Genomic DNA, 24417 nt, shown 5'->3' on the forward strand with positions numbered 1-24417 from the left:
TCAATGCTCACGTGGGCAATGACAGTGAGACCTGGAAGGGCGTGATTGGGAGGAACGGCCCTTCCGATTTGAACCTGAGCGGTGTTCTATTATTGGACTTCTGTGCTCGACACGGAATTTCTATAATGAACACCATGTTCAAGCATAAGGGTGTCCATTTGTGCACTTCGCACCAGGACACCCTAGGCCGCAGTTCTATGATCGACTTTGTAGTTGTGTCATCGGATTTGCGGCCGCATGGTTTGAACACTCAGGCAAAGAGAGGGGCGGAGCTGTCAACTGATCACCACTGTGGGTTGATGGTGGGGGAAAATGCCGGTCCGACCTGGCAGACCCAAACGCTCTGTGAGGGTCTGCTGGGAACGTCTGGCAGAATCCCCTGTCTGGAAGAGCTTCAACTCCCACCTCTGGCAGAGCTTTTCTCACGTCCCGGGGGAGGCGGGGGACATTGAGTCTGAGTGGACCATGTTCCGCGCCTCCATTGTTGAGGCGGCCGACCGGAGCTGGGGCCGTAAGGTTGTTGGTGCCTGTCGTGGCGACAATCCCCGAACCCGCTGGTGGACACCGGCGGTAAGGGATGCTGTCAAGCTGAAGAAGGAGTCCTATTGGGCTGTTTTGGCCTGCGGGACTCCGAAGGCAGCTGACAGGTACCGGATGGCCAAGCGGAACGCGGCTTCGGTGGTTGCTGAGGCAAAAACCCGGGCGTGGGAGGAGTTTGGTGAGTCCATGGAAAATGAATTCCGGACGGCTTCGGGGAAATTCTCGTCCACCATCCGGCGTCTCAGGAGGGGGAAGCAGTGCAACGTCAACACTGTTTACAGTGGGGATGGCGTGCTGCTGACCTCGACTCGGGACGTCGTGAGTTGGTGGGGAGAATACTTCGAAGACCTCCTCAATTCCACCTACACGCCTTCCATTGAAGAAGCAGGGCCTGGAGACTCTGAGGCGGACTCTCCAATCTCCGGGGTCGAAGTCACTGAGGTAGTTAAAAAACTCCTCGGTGGCAAGGCCCCGGGGGTGGATGAGATCCGCCCGGAGTTCTTAAAGCTTCTGGATGTTGTGGGGCTGTCATGGCTGACGCGCCTCTACAACATTACGTGGACATCGAGGACAGTGCCTCTGGATTGGCAGACTGGGGTGGTGGTTCCCCTCTTTAAGAAGGGGGACCGGAGGGCGTGTTCCAATTACAGGGGAATCACACTCCTCAGCCTCCCTGGTAAGGTCTATTCAACCGTGTCCCTTGGGAGGTTCTGTGGAGGGTGCTTCGGGAGTACAGGGTGCCGAACCAACTGATATCGGCGGAGTTTGGTCCGCATTTTTGGCAGTAAGTCGGATTCGTTCCCAGTGAGGGTTGGACTCCGCCAAGGCTGCCCTTTTTCACCGATTCTGTTCATAATTTTTATGGACAGAATTTCTAGGCGCAGTCGAGGTGTTGAGGTGGTCCTGTTTGGGGACCTCAGCATCGCGTCTCTGGTTTTTGCAGACGACGTGGTGCTGTTGGCTTCTTCAGGCCGTGATCTCCAGCTCTCACTGGAGCGGTTCGCAGCCGAGTGTGAAGCGGTCGGGATGAGGGTCAGCACCTCCAAATCCGAGTCCATGGTCCTTGGTCGGAAAAGGGTGGTAAGGGCGATAATTAGAGAAGGTTTATGTCCAACGGGGGTGGGGGGGGGGGGGGGGGGGGGGGGGGGGGGGTAGAACACTTTTTGTCTGATCGCCAAGGGGAACTGAAATGGGGGATAATATGTATATTTTCCTTATGTAGTCTGCAATACCTGCATCTCACTGGTGTTCTTAACACTAGGAACAGCAGCTGTTTTGATCTACCTCTAACAGCGGGGTGCGTCACGGTCCATCATGCGACACGTTACCGTCGCACATCACATGTTGCGCGCGTCATGTTATCGCGATCGTCTAGTTCGAACGCACGCCCCGGTAATGTAATTGTGTGAGGATATTGTAGAGGAGTGTCGAATACCTGCGTGAACTTGGCCCCCCCAACCTCGCAACATTTAAGGAAAATAATCTGATTCGTTTGTGCTTCGTTTGTGCCGGTTTGTGCAGCAAAAATCATCGTTTGTGCTGCTATGGTTTTTTAGTTATGAACGATTATTTTATAGGTCATCCAGAGTTCACCCAGCCCCCCCTTTTCCCCCAAATGGACCCAAAATGGTACCGTTCGATTGTGCTTCGTTTGTGCTGGTTTGTGCAGCAAAAAAATTCGTTTGTGCTGCTTTCGCTTCGGAGATATTACACATTTATTTTTTAGCGATGACGTCATCCAGCCCCCCCTTTTCTTCCAAATGGACCCACATTGGTACCTTTCGTTTGTGCTTCGTTTGTGCAGCAAAATGTTTTATTCGTGCTGCTTCTGTTTCGGAGATATTAGGCATTTAATTTCGAGCGATGACGTCATCCAGGGCTGTCGAATCAGTCATATTTAAACTTGCGGAATGACGTCGGCATGCGGTCGCGGAGGAAAACGTAAGTTTTGGAGGGAATTTGTAGCAGCATGGGAGATACAGAGAGGTATCAATGTTTTTTATTTATGTCATCACGAACACACACTGGGCGATTATTAGAATATGGGCGATAATTAGAATAAATAGTGTATATATATATATATATATATATATATATATATATATATATATATATATATATATATATATATATATATATATATATATATATATATATATATATTTTTTTTTTTTTTTTTTTTTTTGAAGGAATGAGGTCGAAATACAAAAAGTCCTGCCTAGCTACAAAAACAGATATGCTCAAACAAAGTACATAAGCAGACAAGTATATTCACATCTTAAATAAATAAAAGAAACATTTTAAGCATTTAATTATACCTACACGCCAAATCGATAAAGAAGACATAACTAGACATTTTTGATAAATGGTGATGAGAAAGGTTTTTATAACTTTATGATCTCATATATATATTTCTGAGCACTTTGAAATAACAAATGACTTTTGATATATTGCCTAAATAGCTTAATGACCATTTAGGAACTGTGTAATGCATGCCTGATGTTTTTTCTCTAAATCATGGACACGGCCAGAGTCGTCTTGACCGTTCAGTACTTGATTGTATCTTATGTTTTGACTAATGCTAGACACCAGTTTTTGATTACTACTGAACGCTCTGCACAGAGGGAAATATTTTGCCTGACAAAGAAAAGATACGGTTGGAAGCATGGTTAAACTCAGAATAAGCAAAGACATGAAGTATCAAAAGAGAAGCAATAGATGCAAAAGATGATCGCCAAGGCCGAAAGACGGGACGGAAGACAACAGCCCCCACACACACCGAATCGCCCATAACCAGCACCCGCTCCCATGGCGAACTTGCCCCACCCCAAAGACTCATCTTCCATCAAACTCGGCCCACACTGGCATGTGCAGCTGATATAAGCTAACCAAAGAACCTTGAACGTTGCCTTTTCTGAATGGAGACTTTCCGCTCTTGAAGGGCACAGCGCTGTATTGTACGTTCCTGAAAACAGAGCTTTTTGAACAAGAATTGTGATTGAACTCAACCAACCTGTGTAAGTCTAATTTCTGCTTCAGTGTCTTAGCATTTTCCTAAATCTGAAGAAATCAAACGAGCACGCAGTGAGTAAATTGGATAACAGGTGATACAGCGCAGATAACGCGCTCCCTAAATTGTGGACAAAATCCAACAATATATATATATATATATATATATATATCAAAGTCAAAGTCAGCTTTATTGTCAATTCCTTCACATGCCAAAGACACACAAAGAAACCGAAATTTCGTTCCCCGCTATCCGACGGTGACAAGACATGGCACACAATAGACAATCAAGTAAACAACAGCGTGCTGAATAAATAATGAATAAATAACACAACAAATAAATAAGAGGAGCAAAAAGGAGCAGCGCACAGCAGACATTCCAGAAAATAGCGCAAAAGTGCAGCACGCTACGCAGAAGGGGGTAGCGAGTTCAGGGTCCTAACAGCCTGGAGAATGAAGCTGTTGGCGAGTCTGGTGGTGCGGGAGCGCAGGCTCCTGTACCTCTTCCCAGAGGGCAGAAGGTCAAACAAAGAGTGAGCTGGGTGACTCACATCACTCACAATCGTGGCTGCCTTGCGGGTGAGATGGGAGGTGTAAATGTCCTTCACGGAGGGGAGCGAAGCACCAATAATCTTACCAGCCGTATTCACTATGCGCTGCAGGGCCTTCAAGTTCTGTTCAGTGCAGCTACCACCCCAGACAGCGATGCAACTGGAGAGGACGCTCTCAATGGTGCCACGGTAGAATGTAGACAGGACTGCCTGAGGAGCACATCCACGCCTGAGTTTCCGCAGGAAGTACAGTAAAAAAAAAAAAAAAAACTTTTCCTCACCCCCCGTGGATGGTCTCTTTTTCCCTTCAAGCTCGGGTCCTCTACCAGAGGCCTGGGAGCTTGAGGGTTCTACGCAGTATCTTTGCTGTTCCTAGTACTGCACTTTTCTGGACTGAGATGTCAGATGTTTTTCCTATATAATATATATATATATATATATATATAATATATATATATATATATATATATATATATATATATATATATATATATATATATATATATATATATATATATATATATATTATATATTATATTATATATATATATAGGACTGTCTCAGAAAATTTGAATATTGTGAGATAAAGTTCTTTATTTTCTGTAATGCAATTAAAAAAACAAAAATGTCACATTCTGGATTCATTACAAATCAACTGAAATATTGCAAGCCTTTTATTATTTTAATATTGCGGATTATGGCATACAGCTTAAGAAAACTCAAATATCCTATCACAAAATATTAGAATATCATGAAAAAGTAAACTAGTAGGGTATTCAACTAATCACTTGAATCGTCTAATTAATTCGAAACACCTGCAAGGGTTTCCTGAGCCTTAAAAAACACAGCTTGGTTCAGTAAACTAAATCACAAGTATGGGGAAGACTGCAGATCTGACTGCTGTCCAGAGGACCGTCATTGACACCCTCCATCAGGAGGGTAAGACACAAGAAATTTCTCAAAGAGCAAGTGCAGTTTCAAAGCACAACCACAAAAAGTCTGTTGGAAGGGAGAAATGTGGCAGGAAACGCTGCACAACCAAGAGAGATGACCGCATCCTAAACAACATTGTGAAAAAGAGTCGCTTCCAGAATTTGGGGGAGCTTCAAAGACAGCGGACTGAAGCTGGAGTCCAGGTATCAAAAGCCACTGTTCACAGACATGTCCGGGAAATGGCCTACAATAGCCGTATTCCCATGGTTAAGCCACTTCTGAAGCGTCTGACTTGGGCTATGGAAAAGAAGCACTGGACACTTGTAGAGTGGTCCAAAGTCTTCTTTTCAGACGAAAGCAAGTTTTGTATTTCATTTGGAAGTCAAGGCGCCAGAGTCTGGAGAAAGGCTGGAGAGGAGCAAAATCCAAGTTGCTTGAAATCCAGTGTGAAGTTCCCACAGTCAGCGATGGTTTGGGGAGCCATGTCAGCTGCTGGTGTTGGTCCACTGTGTTTCATCAAGTCCAGAGTAAATGCAGCTGTGTACCAAGAGATTTTAGAGCACTACATGCTTCTGTCTGCTGAAAAGCTCTATGGAAATGATGATTTCATTTTCCAGCATGATCTGGCACCTGCCCACAGAGCCAAAACCACCAGTAAATGGTGTACTGACCATGGCATTACTGTCCTCGATTGGCCTGCCAATTCCCCTGACCTGAACCCCATAGAGAATTTGTGGGGTATTGTGAAGAAGAAGCTGAAAGACACCAGACCCAACAATGCAAATGAGCTAAAGGCCGCTATTGAAGCATCCTAGTGTCAAGTGGCATGGTGGTACAAGATGGTGTAAAATTGGGTCTCGAATTTAGCCCAGGCACATTGGCTATCCCAAAACATGTAGTAGTTCCAAAATTTCACCAGGAGATGGTGTTAAAGCTTGACATAGGGGTGACCTGATGGAAACTAACAAATCAACAATAAATTAAATTGTTAGCAATTGGGAGGACACGACCTGTTCAAACACGTAGCAACGCACAATTTTGGAATATGAGTTTGCTATGCCATAATTTTAAGATGTAACAGCTTGAGCAATATCAATATATGTTTAAGTTAGAAGAACCTATTATTATGGTTAAGTATGATTATGTGTTAAGATTGATCTTTACTTGACAAGATATGTTATTAATGTTGCAATGTTTTGTCCAACCTGTATTTAACATTGGTGTTCCATCCATACCCGAATGTATTAAGTTGAGAGGAGACATCAAGGGCTAATAGTGAAAGAACGAGCAAAACAGGAAACAGCTGCATCCGGTGGCGGAGTACAGTCATGCGCAGTGGTTGCTGCTTTAAGCAAGGTTGCCGAGACAACCAGTGGTTTCCGGCTGACCTGGTGCAGGGATTCTTACATTTCACCAACATATTCCGATGAGGTAATGCCAGAAGCCTATAAATATGTTGTCCTGACACAGAGCGAGGCGGTTCTTCCTAGTCAGGGCGATGACCGTGACGCTGCCCGGTGTAAAGAACGCCGTTTAGACGAGGATGGATTTTTTATTCTTTTTGAGATAGAACGAAAATCTACTAAGATGAATTTCCAGAGTCTTCGAATTGGACTTTGTCAAATTTTAAGCTTCGAATTGGACTTTGTCAAATTTTAAGCTTTGAGGAAGGCAGAGGAGACAGCCGCTTCGGGCAGAAAGGGGAAGACGCCAATGTTACGGCGTTGGCTAAGCTCCTCATGGCCAGACCTTTCCTCTTTTTTAAACAGAATTTGGATTTTGGAACAAAGGAGAGCCGATCACTCGATTTGTTCAACCAAATAGGATTTTAGACCTTTAGTCTCCTCTTTTGTTCTGAGTGGGTGAGTGTTGTTTTTTTCGATTTGTAATTCTCTTCTTAATCCTTAATTTGGTTATTGATTATTTCGTATTAACTACGTTGAGCATGGTTTTATATGCAGCAATTAGAATTTAAAAATTTCTTTATTTCCCTATCACAGTCATTCTTTAAATCCGTTCAATTTTTTTTTAGAGTGAAGACAGCTTTAATCCTTAACATCAGAAATTGTCAGATCTGGTTCGAAGTAGTTATCTTGACTAGGGCGAGTGCGCTCTAGTAAATCAACGAATCCCTGAGGTCTTAACAAAAACATCTAAAAATATCTGTAACATTACAAAAGCCTCTAATCACCGAAGGGAGCCATCATTATGGCGCAGTTATTCTGACGACGTGTTTCAAATTTAAGTTACGCAGCACGAGCGTCGTTTGACTTTGAATTGGCGTCATAAAGAGATTATATTGATTCTTTTAGAATTAATTTAACTCAGGTGGTCAGAGACGGACGAGTCCCTTCACCCTGGCTTATCGAACCCTTTAATGGGAAGCCGGCCACTTTAATAAAAAGTGCAGGTTTGACACTGGGCATCCATAACACCTCAGCAATCCCACAGGCTGATTGCCTCCATGCTGCACCGCATTGATGCAGTAATCCGTGCAAAAAGATTCCCAACCAAGTACTGAGTGCATTAATGGAAATTTTCAAATGTTTGATTTTGTTTTTCTGTTATAAATCTTTTCTTTTTACTTCGTCTGAGGATATATTCTAATATTTTCTTAAGCTGCATGCCATAATCAGAAATATTAAAATAATAAAAGGCTTGCAATATTTCAGTTGATTTGTAATGAATCCAGAATGTATGACATTTTTGGTCTTTTAATTGCATTACAGAAAACTTTATCACAATATTCAAATTTTCTGAGACAGTCCTGTATATCGTGGGCGTTTGTTAGGCCCACAGTTACACATTGGATTGCAATGATTAGTCCAAGCATGCTTCTTTTACACCTGTTGGCAAGCAGTTTAACGTTCATCTCTCTGGGCGGCGGTTTCGATATTCAATGTCGTGTATGAATTCTTTGCCCGTCATCATTCATTCTCCCATCATCCTGTCTTAGTCTCACTCGCGATCACACACGGCCCCCGGAGCGGGCACACCCCGCCCCGAGCGCAGCCACAGCCCAGCCCCGCCCGAACGACAGAGGGCCCGGCCGGCATTGGAACATCGATACGTCACAGGTTGGTCACCCCTGCAGCGATCATGCTGCCGGCCTCCACCCGCGCGCACACAGCAGAGACCAGGTCCCGCTCTGCGGCCACACGCTCCGGGAGGAGCGCATGCACACTCATCAGTCTCCCCCCGCTCAAACCGTAGATCAACTTCCCTTCACTGGAGCCATGCTGTACCACCTAGTGCCAATCACTCATTCAAATAAACACACACATGGGGATCCCCAACTTCTTCACATGCGCGCACAAACACACAGAAGGACGACAACATACTGGCATTAAAATTTCACAGACATTACATACAAACACATAAGAACAGCAGTCAATTCTTCCAATCTGATGACCAATTTAGCATATTTTTTTTGTAACAATGCCACACATCAGTTTTGTGATCATCAGTAGGGAAGTGTCCAGATCTTTGAAAGTTCTTTATCCAATCAGTTATCTCTTTTCGTTTTTAAATTTTGGCGGAAAATTTTCCACTTGAATTGCAACAGCAGCACTCAGTTGAGCTCGCACTCTTATCTGCCAATGGAAGTGCTTTCAAATCAAACCAATCTTTTCCCGTGATCAAATTCACCTTCCATGTTCATAATTAATCCGAATTAGCACTATTAATAATATATAACAATAATAACGACAACAGTAACAATTATGTATAATCTTCAACAATATTACAACCAGACAGCCAAGGGCCAACGCCCTAAATATGTCTGCTCTGCTTTATAGCAACAGAGCCAACGCCCTACCACCGGCACTCCACAATACAGACAAGACGATACACAAGCACAACAGCACAAAAATACTCACAAATGACACAACATGAAAGTAAAGTTATAACACTATACAAAACTAAACCCCGGATTCCACCTCGGAAATTACAGCATAAAACAAAACTAAACCCCGGATTCCAGTTTGGAAGTTCCAACACTACAAAACTAAACCCCGGATTCCACCTCAGAAGTTACAACATAAAACAAAACTAAACCCCGGATTCCACCTCGGAAGTTCTAACACTACAAAACTAAACCCCGGATTCCACCTCGGAAGTTAAAACATAAAACAAAACTAAACCCCGGATTCCACCTCGGAAGTTCTAACACTACAAAAATAAACCTCGGATTCCACCTCGGAAGTTACAACACAAAACAAACTAAACTCCGGATTCCACCTCGGAAGTTCTAACACTACAAAACTAAACCCCGGATTCCACCTCGGAAGTTACAACACAAAACAAACTAAACCCTGGATTCCACCTCGGAAGTTCTAACACTAAATAACATTCGCACGGTTTTGCGGAATTTTCAGTTTTACGTGGACTCCGCCGTCCTTCTTTACACAGACCTCACTGTCCTTGGACCTCTAACACTACACAAAACTAAAATAAAGAAATTAATTGTACTAAGTTCATCTTGTTTTTCCTTGTTTTAATCACTTCCTGGTTTCTTTTACATCAAACAAATTGTTTTAGGTTCTTTACCTGACATGTTTCGGCGGTTTCTTCCGCCTTCATCAGAGTGTCACAAATGTGATAGTGACGCATCTTTATCAGCTGATGGATGATGGCGTAGCTCACCTGTCAGATTTGACAGGTGAGTCACGCCCTCTGCTGTCCATTCACCTCTCCAGAATGCTGTTCCAGGTTGTAGAGAGCATATAGGCTCCCTCATCCCTGTTGATGGTCCTCGGGCCCCACTTGCGGATCTCAATGGCCTCCCTGATCCAACGCAGAGGGCGTGACTTGACAGGTGAGCCACGCCTTCATCCATCAGCTGATAAAGACGCGTCACTATCACATCTGTGACACTCTGATGAAGGCGGAAGAAACCGCCGAAACATGTCAGGTAAAGAACCTAAAACAATTTGTTTGATATAAAAGAAACCAGGATGTGATTAAAATAAAGAAAAACAAAATCAACCACCTCCACATAAATCATTAAAGTATCAAAATTGGGGTCGGGAAAGACAATACCGCTATGGTGCGGAGGCCACAATTTATGAAGGAAAAAGCCTTCTGACCTTCTAAAGGTGGGGCCCCGGGCCTCAAGACCGCAGAAGAAGCTCTCCCCCTCGGAAGTCTTAAAACTGCTCAACTGGACATTGCGTCGAAGTCACCAATTGTTGCGTTTTGTTCAAGATGTCCGTTGTTGAGCAAAGAAAACAAAGATGTGGAGCAATAGTTGGTTCTTTATTTGCAAGATCATGGGTTGTCTCACGACAGTCAGTACACAATGCACTTCAGCAGATGAAAACAACCACGTCAGACTCCAGATCAGAAGGTTTTATACTCTGCGCAAGCAGGAATATGGAAGGGAAGAAAAGGGAGGGGAAAAACATATCCTCATAAGAATGTCTTATCTACTGAATGTTTTGTATCAATGTGTCATGACGTTAATGAGCTCTGCCTTATGTGTACCAAGCTGTGTGTGCCGTGTCTGTGCTCTGATGAAGCAACTATGTTTGTATAAATTAATAAGAATATTTAGACATTGCTGTTGCTCCCTTTTCAGAACTCATTTCGGATTTATCATTCGGTGAATGTGTGGAAGCATCCATAATGATTCCCTTCAACAATTAAGGTACATTGATTTTTGTTTTTATTTCAACAGCACTTACAAATTTTTGTTGTTAATGGTCAATAATAGCACAAGATAAGGTTTTTGTGATTAATACTCACGGGTACATGAGCATGCGTGTGTGAGAGTGCACGTGGTGAGAAGTGAGAGAGGTGTGTGCAGCGTTAGGAAAACCCACAAATTGTCTCCATGTCACGAGTCGCCAATATAATGCAAGCATCTGATAAGGTAGGGTGACCAGATTTCTGGTTTCTGAAAAAGAGGATACCTTTCTTTTTTTTTGGGGGGGGAGGGGGTCGTTTGTGTCATATGTTATGACATGTCATTTGTGTCATGTTATGACACAAATGACATGGTGTCTGTATAGCAATTGCATTTATTGGCCCAAATAACACAAAATAACATATATACAATAACAAAATCATCCGCCTACTGCCCGATGGCTGCTGGGATAGGCTCCAGAACGCCCGCGACCCCCGTGGGGACAAGGAGTATAGAAAATGGATGGATGGATATTCACACTGACAAAAACAAACGTGTAGACTGACATTTTTGAGTTTTATAGTGGTACACCAAGTAAAAAAAAGACAAAAGAAATATGGGCAACGGTGCAGCATTTGAAGAAAAAAAAAGGGCTCCTCTTCAGTCCTCCTCTTTTTTCTTTTTTTTAGGGCTCAAAAATAGGACATGTCTGGGAAAAAGAGAACATCCTAGATCATGTCTGGATGAGCTTTATGATTGAAGGTTGCGTGGAACTGCAGCATTAGCAAAGTTAGCTCACGAGCTACCCCTTCCCTTGGCATGAACTTGGTCTTTCAAAACAATAACGTTTGGAAAATTTTCTCACTTGTCAATTCTATGTATGTTACTCAAGCCTGGATTATTGCTGCTAGCAGGACTCCTTAGCGTTAGCTTCAGTGCTGCTCTCTCTCGTACCGTACATCAAGCCATGCTCACTTAGCATAATAGTGTGCACATTGGCAATTTCATATTTTGTATAGCCTTGAGGACCAGAGGGTTTTTACCATTTAAAGTGGTGGACGATGTGAGCACACTAGTGCCGCCAGTTTTGGCGTCGACCACTTAGCTAGCTCAAACACTTTAGACTTTGGATTTGAACTCTCTCTTACTGTTCTTCAAAATGTTGTTTTCTTTTCCATTTTTTTCGTGACTGTCTGAACCTTTGACGCCAACTTTGAGCCAGTGTCACTTTTTTCTAAATCAATCATTACATGTTACTATTTGATATATACAAATGTATTTGATGCGCAGGCAGGCAGGCATTGAGTGCGAACCAACCGGGTGCAAGCGTGTCCCGACAGTCAGCCAGTCTGTTGGAAACATGTCGTCTCAGTGTCGTGGTGAAGCAATCGGGTCTGAGTGTGCCCTCGGTGCGGCAACCAACATACCAGAGGATTGGTTATATCTCTGCAGATGGGTGGGCCAAAAAAAAAAAAGGAAAAAGACTCAAGTGTTCCCGGTTCAGCATCCACCGAGGTCCGTTGCCTTACGTCGTTGTCATGAAAGCCTATGATTTTTTTTTTTTCAGTCAGGCGTGGGCGTGTTTCAGTCAGCGTATCAAGAGCAAGAGTGTGACTGCAGAGACCAATCGGACGAGAGCATGTCTTCAGTGTTGCGGTGATCCAAAAAGTCGATGAACTCAGCTGGTAGGTCGCATCTTACGTGTTTCTGCTTCACCCTCCACTTAAGCTGGTGTGTGGATGTTTTTGTCACCTTTCTATCACTATGACTTATTCAGATATTTATTTTGGAGTTCTGCTGGTTCCTCCTGGTTTCCAATGGGCTCTACTTGTTTGCAGGCCAGATGTGGTCTGAATGCGGCGAGGGCGCGCAGAGCTCTGAGTCCGAGTCCGACTCGACCTCTGCAATGTATGGTCTTGTGGTGGCACAGCAGGAGGCCCCCGCTGATCCCCCGAGGTTGGACGCCAGTTTGGCGGATGAATAGAAACTGTTGTTGAGCAAATCCAGGTTGTCCCTGGACTGAGAGATGGTAAACCCGCGGAAGGAGTGCTCCAAATCATCGTGGTCCACAGATGGGATGGACAGGGAGTGGTCGCTGTTGGGCTTGACCTCATCCTCCACCCCTTCCCCTGCCCCTTCCTTGCCCCCTCTCTCAGCCCCCCCCCTTTCTCCGGTACTGTGGCGTTTGGCTCGATTCCCACCGTGCCTCTCTCCGGCTGGCGGCGGTGGAAGTCGAACTAGGGACCCGTCCCCCTCTGGACTCGGGGTGTTCCCGAGGCTACGTTGTGGCTGAGGTGGAACCTGTTGAAGGAATTGGGAAGTGATTGGCTGCCAAGAAGTGGAGGGGGGGCAGGTGGTCCCGGCATTGTAGTCCCGGGGGTTAGTCGAACTGCTGGACCTGACCATTTTGGTCCCAAAATGACTCTTGTCCACACTGTCATCTGGCATCACTCTGGAACAACAACAACAACAACAACAATGGTAAGTTCTAAGAGTATCAGACTTCGGTTCTTTTAGGTCTATCAGAATATTTTTAGACGACATTCATGGGAGAGGTCCCAAGACACATGCCTTAGATTACAGGCTCAGATTCTAGACTGCGGTCATGCCTCAAATGTTAGAAGGTGTTAGATGTTAGATTCTCGGGTCAAACTGTGTTGTAGATTTACTAGTTCAAAACATTCATGTCATGGGTGGACTGGAATATAAAATTCCAGTCTAGGTTTATGTCTTGTAAGGACACATCCTGGTGATCAGCATCAATTACTAACTGCTGGGTCTTTTGAATAGACTGGCTCTTCTCCAGCTGGTCCACTGGACTGTGGTAAGGTGGCGCCGGGTCTGGTTCCTTAGATCCAAAGTAGGCATCCGTCTCTGTCTGTGGGATTCCCATTCGCTGGATGTAGATATTGACTAGGAAGTCCAGCTTTCTCTCCATTGACAGGACCTGAAGGACAGTCCAGAAGAGGACAAATCACCAACATCCATCATCAAATAAAGTCCTGGCAATCATGCTGTTTGCCAGTGGTGGTTGGTCACCTGCTTCTCCACCTTCCCCAAGCGCCCCATCATGCTGGAGTCCTCAGGGAGTTCTTCCCCTGCAGCTTTTGGTCGGTCCTTGTCTGCAATTGGTGTTCCTCTGCCCACGATCTGGTCCACCCTGAAAGCGGGAAGAAAATAGACCCGCTGCATTGTCACAGCGAACTACAAAGTCGAAGGCAGACATTGCACCTGGACTGAAGGTTCTTAATCCGTGCCAGCATGTCCAAGTGTCCTGCTGAATACTGTTCAATCACATCCATGACATCATACGGACGAAGACTCTCCTTAAACTTCCTCTTGGACACCATGAAGCGCATGATACTGGGAGACAAGAAACAGGAAGTCAACACCAGTCTAACATCAAGTGTAAACTGGTCTTTTAGACTACAAATGAGTCAAGCAGAGATTCCATGCTAATTTCATGTTCAAATTGGAGTGGGTCATAAAATTGGTGTCTGATATGGACACGGTCATACCATTCTTGGCTCAATCGATGCCCTAGATGAGGGTTATCAAATTCATTTTTGTCACGGGCCGCATCAGTCATAGTTTCCTTCAGAGGGCCATTATGACAGTCAACCCAAATAAATGTATGAATGTCTCTTATTATATACAGTATTGGCTATACAACAAACTGATGAATAACTAGTTTAGAAATCAGGCACTAGTAAGAACAGTTTAAATTCTTGAAAAGATTAATGGAAATAAAAATTGCTAGAAACATCTCTATTTTTTAAAAGTGAAGACAATTTGCAAATTTAGTATTGACACAAAGTCGATGCACAATTTGTCTTTGCGGGTCAAATATAATTACACTGGGCCAGAGTTTGACACCCCTGTTTTAAATGGACAAAATAAAACAATCCTAGATTCAAGTCTCAGATGAACTGGATCATGGAGATTCTAGAATGAATTGTCGAGTCCAGTCACAATGGATTCACTAGAACATGTGTAAGTTGTTGGGCCTTTTCTGATGATAGCTGATTGTTAATGACGAAATCTGTCAGTGACATCTGGAGGGTGACAGAGCACAAATGACAACAATAATAATGGCACCAAAAAAACAACAACACTACCAAACAGTGACGCATGACAGAAGACAACAGAACGGATCACGAGACAAGAAAAGAATATGAAAGCTTATTGGTATCAGTTTGTGTCTCTTACCCAACAGCTGATGGTGACCTTGGTCCTGAGGTGAGCAAAATAAACCAAAATGTGAACCAAAATGTGAATCAAACGGCAAAGGAACAGCGAGCAAAGCCATGAGTGAAGTTGACAAAATGGTGTTGGTGGCGACCATTGCGGAAGAAGGGTCTTTGTACCAGATGGCTCGGATGGTGACCTTGATGCCGGGTGTCAAGTCTTGCGGGACGAACTCACAGTGGCAGCTCTTGTTATCATCGGCCATGTCTTCTCCTGGCAGGCTCGTGTCTGCAATGGCCAACAAAGGGCGGAATTGCGGCGACCATGGCAGTCGCCTGCGCGCGCTTGTTTGTACGCCTGCGCTAACCTGGCGAGCTCTTCTGTCGGAACTCTTCATCCTGCATCTCTATGAGCACTACACAAAAAGAACACACCATACGCCTCAGAATCAACGCCAAACAAGTGACACCTGAAGCGGTCCATATTGAAAGCCTCAGAATCACACACCAAACAAGTGACACCCGGAAAGTTTGACAGTGAAAGCCTCAGAATCAGACACCAAACAAGTGACATCCGGAGAGGTCCACATTGAAAGCCTCAGAATCAGACACCAAAACAGTGACACCCAGAGAGCTCCACATTGAAAGCCACAGCCGCTTGCTTTGTCCTGCTGCACGCCAGGATTTTTCAAATCCTGTCCACTTGTTACAGAGCCCATAAAAAAGTCCGGCATTCAACAGCTATAGTCGTGTTTAGTGTGTTGTGTCGAGTAAGTCCTCCAAGGCAGAAATCTCGCTTGCTCACACGTTATCGGTCAAAAACAAAGAACAGACAATTCCAGACACGTGGCAACGTTTCCTGCATGTTTCCAGAACCAGAGAGCGTTGTAAAATGGCGACATTGTGTAAAAAAAAAAAAAAAAAAAAAATTGTCTTGGGAAATGCTACTTGGCGTCTGGTGAATTTACTTTCCTATAAAAATAAAAATAAAAAAAAACACCATTGGGTATGTATTGTGTTTTATTTGTCACAGCTTCCTTGTTGGTCTGTCAGGGAGCATTTTTGATTAGCTATGTTGCCTTGACGCTACAGTCATTTGACTCAAGACATCCAAAAAGCCATCCATCAATAGTGCGAACTTGCCTCTCTGTTCACCCATCTAATGGATTCTACTAAACATCCCTCCAGTCAGTCTTCATTCTAAACGGTCTCAGCCATCATTTAGCATTCCAGCATCCATAAATCCAAACAGGTATCAAGCCACCCCTACAGTCAGTCTTTATTCCAAACAGTCTCAGCCATCATTTTGCATTCCAGCATCCGTGTATCAATTGGCCCATCCCTCAAGCCATACAAAAGAACCATTTTGTTTCTGATGTTAAAATGGATGACTGACATATTTTGAGTGTCTCGTCCTCCGCTACACATCAAGTCCTTGAAAATGAGACGGGACACATGACTGGACACATTGGTGGTCAGGTGACTGGAAGCGAGAAGTCCTACCTTCGGAGTTCTGGCGGGATGCGACTCCTCGAATCCTGAAGGCCTGCCTGGTTCTGCTGCGTTCTCCAAAGCTCCAGCTCTTAGGAACCTTACTCGGACTGTCCTCCAGACCGGGCTCTATGCTGGGGGAGCGGCGCAGGGCCTGAACACCACCAGGAACTCCGGGTGCCACGCCTGGAGCTACACCAGGACCAACCACCGGGATCACTAGCAAGAGGAAGTCGATGCAAGAGGTTGGGATCCGAGAGCCAGTCAAGGTGCACTATCTGGACAAGACTCACCATGCTGAGGAGAACCTTTTCCTTTGGTTCCCGAACTGCGTGGAGATGAGAAGACTCTTTCTTTTAGACTCACCTTCTGACTGCTGGCACAGGAGAAAGTGAAAAAGGCTAAATTTTCCAAGATGACTGATGGTGGCTGCCAAATGAGCTGCTGGCTCATTTAACGGTCTGCGCAAGCAGTTGGCGGGCATGTCGCACGTGGCAACATTGTGCCAATTGACTCAAAAGTTGCCCAGACTGAAGCTATTCCAGTAGCACCAATGGTTTTCACCATGGAATATGCACAAGCATCACGATGATAAAATGATGTTTGAAGTGATAGGAGTGGACGTGTTGGCAAGCCTGGATATTTCATCCCGACATTTGTCGAATGGATGCAGTACCACTGACTGTGACAGGCTACAGGAGAAGTCAACTCTGCGGCAACATGGATGGGCGATGCCATCCGAGGTGCGCCCGCTCGGTAGATAAGCCACCATATTCTTTTGCATGCACAATCGAGTTTGCACCCATTTTTGCCTCTCGTCAAGGTTCTCGCCAAGGTTTTATCGAGCTTCACTCGCACACTTTTGTGGACTCTGACCTGGGAGAAGGCTCTGACTGGACTTCCTTCCTGCAGAGACAAAAGAAAGGTAAATCATCATGACGGTTATAATGGGCATGGAAGCAAAAGACAATGGTGAATTACAAGACAGAGTTCTTCATAAGGGGAGACCTGAATGAGAGTCCTGACTTGTTCTTCAGATTCCTCAGCAGGTCCAACTGGTTGAGAGGCGGAATTAACCTGCAAAGACACCGCAATCTATTGTTTGTCCTCAGCTGATGCTTGTCTTTGCTGATGAGGCCATACCAGTGCAAATTTGAGTGTGTGCCTCTGTAAACAGTGAAATCTCAATTTGGCTTTTTACATTTCACAAAAGCACTCCTCGCCTCCTGGTACACGGAATTGGCCATTTTGCCCTCTTCTCTTGTCAAAGCACTGAGTGACCTGGATAAGACCTGAGGCGGACCACTTCATTGCTGTTGACGTGGAGGATTCGGCATCGACCGAGCGGCTCAGGTCCTGAGGAACAACCACTTGTATCTGGGTCTCTTCTGGGTCTCTGCTTTTTTCGGATTCGGATAATTGCTGCTCGGCAGCCGTCGGAGCCATCCTAGAAGGGGCAGTCCTTCATATGTGGTCGCCTCCCCTCACCAGCTTTCTTCCTTTCCTTCCCCCAAATGGGCTGTGGAGTTTTTCCTCACCCGCTTGGGGATTTAGATCAGGGGGTGTTGCCCATCTTCAACCACAGACCTGTGAGGCCTTTTAAGATCTTTTTGGTGCGCCACGACACATAAACTTTACGTATGAGCTCATGTTTGTCGGAAGGGGGCGGACTGACCTGTACATGGGGACGGACACGGTCCTTTCGTAGTAGTCCCACGTGGATGTCAGGTCGGATCGAGTCAGGTTTGTGGCGTAAACCCTCCACGCAGCCTGTGCACACATGGCAGGTGACGCAATTCGACTGGAAGGGATTCTCGTTGATTCTGTTAACCTTAGGTTACCTGAATGAGTCCTGCTGCTGGGTTCCGTCTTTTCTCAAAATGTTTTTGTCTGTGCTGCTCTTGTACCTTGAGAGCAAAACCAGAACCCAGGATGCCCTGGAGAGGAAACCGACATGAAAGCACGAGTGTCCACTCGCACACACTCACACGGCCCCTCAAACACACACACACGCTTACAGCTGGCAAAGCAAAGAAGGACACGCCGATCAGTGTGAACGTGGCCGCCAGCAGGCGACCGTTCCAGGTGATGGGGAACTTGTCTCCGTAGCCGATGGTGGTCAGCGTGATCTGATGGACAGCAGCCAATTAGACGGCGTCGGACACTCAACGCGCGTTTTTGGCTCAAGTGGATCGGAGGAAGTCTCACCAATCCCCACCAGAGGGCGTCAGCGTACGTCTCAAATTGTTCATTGTCTTCTTTCTCGGCCAAATAAACCAGGAAGCTTGCCAGGATTAGACACAGGAAGCCGATGTACCAGGCTGTGATCAGTTCCTGCACACGTAAATAGACAGAAATTCCAAATTCAATCTTCCCCCTCAGAGACAGCAAAAAATCAGGAAGTCACATCAATCATGTCCCCACAATCAACACCCAACTTGACATGATAGGACTCCCTGTGTCACGCACATACTCAAGCCGCCAGAACACTTTCTGTACTGTAGTGCAGGGCTACCCAAAATGTTTGCTTACTTGATTCTATGTTTATGTAAAAAAGCGCAAATTATTGGTACTGTTGCAACACCCTCACCCGACGGCAGCTTTCCAATAGCCGTTGCTGGCCCACGCTTGCCTCGACATTGGCTGAACAGCCTGTCGTATGTCTATGCAACATTGGGTGACCGGTCACCGTGCATCACCTTGCTGTGGGCATAGACGACCGATCCCAGCAGCTTCCAGGTTCCTCCGCGGCGGTCCATGCGGATCATGCGCAGAATCTGGAGGAAGCGCAGCGAGCGGATGGCCGAGGTGGCAAACACGTTTCCCTGCGTGCCCGCCGCCAGCACCGAGATGGACGCGATCAGCACCATGATGTCTGAGGACGCGTCGACACAAGCACACGTTAAAATAGGCCCCTTTGACACATGTGATTAGCTAGGTAGTACAGCATGATGGAGACATTCAGATGCGTGCGCGGTCAGGCTCACCGATGACGCAAAAGGGCTTCCTGGCAAACTTTAGTCTTCCTCGCCATCCTCGATATCGGCAGCAGCAGCCCGCCGCCCAGATGCGCACCATGTACTCCACGCCAAACACCACGATGGTCACCACCTCCTGCACACACGTGGTTCCATCTTTTCATCACGTTTACACCTTGGCTTTTGGAACACGGCCTGATGACACGGTTTGGCTGCCGAGCACTTGTTTGCTCTGTCTTTGAACTTGCGCTTCTCTATGTGCTACACGAATCGAGCGGGCCGTACACTCTGCTCTGGCGAGCAGCCCACTTCAGATATGCTGGGAGTGTCCGGCCGCTTACCAGGATGTAGAGCGCGTCCTCGGAGCTCTTCTCGTACTCTCGGATGGTGGAGAAGACGGACAGGACCAGGCAGGAGAAGACCAGCAGGAACCTGAGAGGACAAATGCCACCCACGGACAGATGGACTAACAAGGCAGCTCTAAGGAGGCGGCGGAGCATCCACCATCTTTGATTTCTGCAAAGTCAGCTGACACCGGTGTAAAACATGAATGCTTATTCATCGGACGCTCGGCCCAAAGCTTTGGCCGCTGGACCTCGTCCAGCAAGCCGAGTATAACTTATGCGTGCGCGTATGTGTGTGTGCATGTGTGTTCTCACACGTAGGCGTGGTATATGAAGGCCCACCCCCGGGGCCTCTCGAGGACGTTGTAGAGGAAGTTCTGCAGCCGCCTGTAGAGGGCGTTCCTCTTGGGAGCTTTCTTGCCCCCCGACACGCTGCTGCGCTGACGCCGAGGACCTTCGTCGGCTGTGCAACACAAATGGGGCCCGTGCTCAGTATGTACGCAGAACCGCAACAACAGTAACAAAAACAATTACCAAGAATCAAAAGCGCTTCTAGTGCCACAATACTGACTTCAGTTCAGGGAGCTTCTGTATTTATCCTCTTTATGAATGATATTCTCAGCTCCCTGTGCCAGGCCATAAAAGAAAAAGAAAAAAAAACTTGGACCGCCTCTGTAGAAGGCACTACTGAGTTAGATCTGGGGGGGGGGGGTCTTGTTGGGGCCGCCTAATTAGCGAGGGCCTTCACACTTATGTTATTAGTGTGAAGGCAAAGACACCATTCACTTTATTATTCCGCTTCTTCTTCTTCTATTTTATTCTCCTCACTTTTTTGTCCTGTAACTACTTCCACAAAATTCATCTGCTTCACTTCATTCCACTTTTGACGTATTCCAAATATTCACGTTATGAGTGCTTGCATTTTTCCAATTCTAAAAATGTTCAGTTTTCGCAAATATTACAAAATTCCGGCTAATTTCTCCCCATTAATTTTTAATGGCAAATTCAACATTTCAAATATACAGTAATCCCTCGTTTATTGCAGATAATTGGTTACAATACCACACGTAATATGTGAAAATCCGCGAAGTAAGTACTGTCACCCTTTTTTTTAACATACTTACATTGTTTGTGTATCAATAAGTGTATCTTAAACCATATAAGTGCATATGTTATCATTAGAACATTAAATAACAGTTTCCAACATGCAAATACTACAGGGTCCAGCAGAATGATCTGACACATTTGTAGGTTTAATAAAATGCTAATAAATTAATGAAACAAAAAAATATTTTTTTATTTTCGAAAAGTACATATAATGTCATTTTGTTTTGTTTCATTTCATTTTCATTTTGTTTTTGAATAATGTAATTTTGGTCTTACCGCTGCCACATTTTCTGGAGTTCTGGCGGTGCGAGGTCGGTCGGTTGATTTTAGTTTTCAACGCTGATCCACTGGCTCTGAAGTTAGTAACCCATAACAAGATAGTGTTTCGAGCAGGTACGGGATCATGTCTACGAAGTCTGAAGTACGGAACGCTCGTTGTGTTGCAGTTACAGATTCGTTCTGGATAAACGTTTCCACAATGAAAGCGCAATGCTCACCGGTCCAATTCATTAGCAACTAAAACGAAACAAAATTTATTTGCATTTTATTAAACTTACAAATGTGTCAGATCATTTTGCCAGACCCTATTAATACGTTGTATAAATGACATACAGAAAATACTGTATAAATAATATAAATATATGATACGTGTGTGCGCGTATGTGCGTGTATGTGTGCATGTGTGTGACATATGTTTCTAGAACATGTTTTATTATTATAACAACTTTTCTATAACAAGGTACAAGTGTACATACTGTAAATATGTTATTATTTATATACTTTTATTATTAGAACATTTTTTTATAACAAGGTACAATACTGTAAATATGTTTTTAGAACTCTTATTATTATAACAACTTATTATAACAGTCATTGCGGGAATGAACTCATGGTGGCTGCACACAAGACCAGCAAGTGTACTCCTATACCAGGGGTGTCCAAACTTTTTGCAAAGCAGGCCAGATTTGATTAGATGAAATTGTATAGGGGCCGACCATTCGCACCGACATTCCTCGAACCATTGTAAATGAACTTGTAAATATGTAAGTATATCCTTTGCTGTCTGCAGATAGGTTGGTATTGCAAATGAGAATCTATTGTCAATTGCACTACCAGAAAAGTTAAAGATTAAAATAATAACATATTAAATAAAAAAGAACAATTTTATGAAAGTTGAATGATTTTTTTATTAGATGTTTTAAGTTTATTTTATGATTGTTATTGTTGTATTAATAAGGGTGATATTGGTGTTTCGACTGCAGTAGACAGGCCAGGTTGCATCATGTCAGATTTTTAATCCAAATTAAATCATTCTCCATTTTCTCTTTTTTATTTCAACTTCATACGCACACAAAATAATGATCCATAGTCTTTTTGTTGTTTGCGATCACTGTGAGTGGGCGGCGCGGACGCGTAGTACTGTGTAGAGCAGGGGTCACCAACCTTTCCTAAACCGAGCGCTACTTCCTGGGTACTGATTAAGGCAAAGGGCTACCAGTTTGACACACATTTCTGAAATAGCCAGTTTGCTCAATTTGGCTTTCACTATGTGTTATTATTGTAATTTCCAGTTCACATGTTAGTGTGATTTTAACAAGAATAGCAAAAATTCAGTCAAACCTTGGTTTTTGACCACAATCCGTTCCAGAAGGCGGTTCGAGAAGCTAATCGGTCGAATTCCGAATCTATTTTTCCCATGCCAAATAATGGAAAAACATTTAATCCGTTTCAAGACAAAATCAAAACGCCTTTATTTAAGCGTTTTTTCATTTGCGCATTTTTGTCCGATCGCGCAACTGCAGCGCACCGCCGAATGCATAAAGTAGCGCGTCGCCCACCGCGCAATTGCACCGCGCTGGTTGCATTATTGTGATAGAGCCGTCGTTGAAATTTGGAAAATATTTTTAAAGTCCTGATGTATTTTCCAAAATTTAAGTGGACCTAAGTGCGCAGGGAGCTTAATTTTGTCCGATCGCGCAACTGCACCGCGCTGGTCGCATTATTGAGACAGAGCCGTCGCTAAAATTTAGAAAATATTCTTAAAGTACTGATGTACTTTCCAAAATTTAAGTGGACCTCAGTTCGCAGGGAGCTTAATTTGGTCTGATCGCGCAACCGCAGTGCGCCGTGCGCTCACTGTCACATTGCTTTAAGAGCGTCTTTGTGTTTTAGGATGGCTTTACTGCTCCCACTTGCTTTCTTTGGAGGCATGATTAAGGGTTAATACAATCCTTAAAGCAACGAAAATACAATAACAACGGAGTCAGTCGACATCCGGAATACGCGGTCGGGTTTTCTCGGGTCCTTCCGGCTCATCTCGCGAGGTTCGACCTCCGAATTTCGTTCGATAACCGAAGCAAAAAAATATCGAATTTTTTGTTCGAATTCCGATTTGTTCGAGAACCGAGACCTTCGAAAACCGAGGTTTGACTGTAAAATAAATAGATGCAGCTCACTGACAAGTGCCAATTTTAGAACAGTCCTGCGGGCGACTCATGCGGTCCTCACGGGCGACCGTGTTGGTGACCCCTGGTGTAGAGTTTGTACGAAGTAGACAGCTCTCACCAGTAGTCCGTGGATTTTTTTTTTTTTTTTTTTGCCTTTCTCAGTGCAGCGTCACTTGCAGCGTCTCTGATTTTAGCGTCGCCTTAGTCCTTGGTGTACGGACATTTGAATGAGAACGTGTCACTGATTATCTTGCAAACGAACACTTGTGTGCGCGTGAACAGGGAAAGGACGGGGGAGACACGCTCGCAATCGATCATGAGGGTGGCTTATGTGCGCGTTCCCGTTCGGACGAGTTTAATTTCTGTCGCTCGCTCTGGAACGCGCAGGTCCCCGCAACAGTGCCAGCGGGCCAATTATTATTGATTGTATGACACAATGCTTCGGGCCGGTCTATATTTAGACGCGTGCCGGAAGTGGCCCGCGGGCCGGATGTCTACACCATCAAGCATTGTCTTTGTTTTTTGTTTGTTTTGTTTTTTCATGTTTTTTAAACACAAATACACACACGCACGATCGCACACACGCACACCGTCTATGCGGGAATCGGATTTACGGTGACGGCACATAAGACAGGCGAGCGCAACCCTACACCTTCAGCGATCCCCAGCATCCGGCTTTGTTCTCTGCGATTTTACGGTCAATTGACGTCACGGCAACGTTGACCCTCGTCTGTTTTATCTATTGACAAGCTTATTGACGAAATTACCTGCAATGAGTAGAGCTCCGTCCCTGCTGGAATCCGTCCCGCCGGCTTCCAGACCCACAAAGCCGACTTTCAACTTCTTCTGGTCGGCCTGCGCTCCGGGAAACACGCCGCCGTTCCGAGACTTCTGCACCATGACGGACCACCGGACCTTCGCACGGATGAGCCCGAGCTAGTGAGCGCGAGAGGCGGCGTACGGAGCTGCCAGGACGGCCTGGTCCACGTGAAGCATTGCCACCGATGAGGAGGAAGTTGAATGAAGAGGATGCTGACAAAACAAATAAGGCCAAATTGAGGCGACTTCCCGCACAGACCGGAAGTGCAATGACGTCATGGCGGCTATCAACTGAAAAAAATAGGTAAGATCAGACAAAACACGCGCGTGTGTGTGTGCGCGTGTAAAAGGTATCAGTATCAGACCCTGTCACCTGGGCAACCTG

The 24417-nt window shown here is 45.1% G+C and overlaps 2 protein-coding genes and 1 pseudogene across 5 annotated transcripts in view; all 3 read right to left on the reverse strand.

The window, feature by feature from the left end:
- The window catches only part of LOC148390300 (uncharacterized), a 1738-nt pseudogene extending 644 nt beyond the window's left edge, over window positions 1-1094 (reverse strand).
- LOC148390299 (odorant receptor 131-2-like) overlaps window positions 1-9957 on the reverse strand; it is a 25419-nt gene extending 15462 nt beyond the window's left edge. The window contains exons 1-2 of the mRNA XM_088390493.1: window positions 9582-9957; window positions 4187-4310 (exon numbers count right to left, since the gene is read on the reverse strand). The gene's annotated coding sequence lies outside the window, so the exon portion shown is untranslated. The remainder of the gene's footprint in view (window positions 1-4186; window positions 4311-9581) is intronic.
- A 313-nt stretch (window positions 9958-10270) lies between these two features.
- Window positions 10271-24276, reverse strand: kcnq2b (potassium voltage-gated channel, KQT-like subfamily, member 2b). 4 transcript variants are annotated; one of them, XM_088390481.1, is made up of 19 exons: window positions 23981-24276; window positions 19975-20122; window positions 19657-19747; window positions 19325-19451; window positions 19037-19212; window positions 18546-18671; window positions 18356-18466; window positions 18179-18274; window positions 18013-18107; window positions 17346-17414; window positions 17214-17243; window positions 16631-16710; window positions 16350-16556; window positions 15215-15262; window positions 15027-15135; window positions 13891-14022; window positions 13699-13819; window positions 13431-13606; window positions 10271-13111 (listed from the first exon to the last, which is right to left on the reverse strand). In XM_088390481.1, the coding sequence occupies exons 1-19, from the start codon at window positions 24111-24113 to the stop codon at window positions 12484-12486; spliced, it is 2703 nt and encodes a 900-aa protein (XP_088246607.1). In that variant the 5' UTR covers window positions 24114-24276; the 3' UTR covers window positions 10271-12483. The 4 variants fall into 4 exon arrangements, with proteins under 4 accessions (XP_088246607.1, XP_088246606.1, XP_088246609.1 ...); XM_088390480.1 differs by having other exon boundaries at window positions 16631-16713; window positions 17319-17414; XM_088390483.1 differs by lacking the exon at window positions 15215-15262.
- Window positions 24277-24417: the final 141 nt, after the last annotated feature.

This window comes from Syngnathus floridae, chromosome 11, assembly GCF_059516105.1.
Source record: "Syngnathus floridae isolate MCC-2025c chromosome 11, RoL_Sflo_1.0, whole genome shotgun sequence".
Classification (NCBI taxonomy): domain Eukaryota; kingdom Metazoa; phylum Chordata; class Actinopteri; order Syngnathiformes; family Syngnathidae; genus Syngnathus; species Syngnathus floridae.

Bases quoted from the DNA above. Each gene is read 5' to 3' on its own strand.
- kcnq2b (XM_088390480.1), bottom strand. From the start codon at position 24,113: ATGGTGCAGAAGTCTCGGAACGGCGGCGTGTTTCCCGGAGCGCAGGCC. The intron at 18,672-19,036 runs GTGATGCACGGT...TTACGTGTGCAG, and splicing joins TCGTCTATGCCCACAGCAAG to GAACTGATCACAGCCTGGTA. The intron at 17,415-18,012 runs GTCAGTCCGCCC...GTGTCTTTGCAG, and splicing joins GTGTCCGTCCCCATGTACAG to GTTAATTCCGCCTCTCAACC.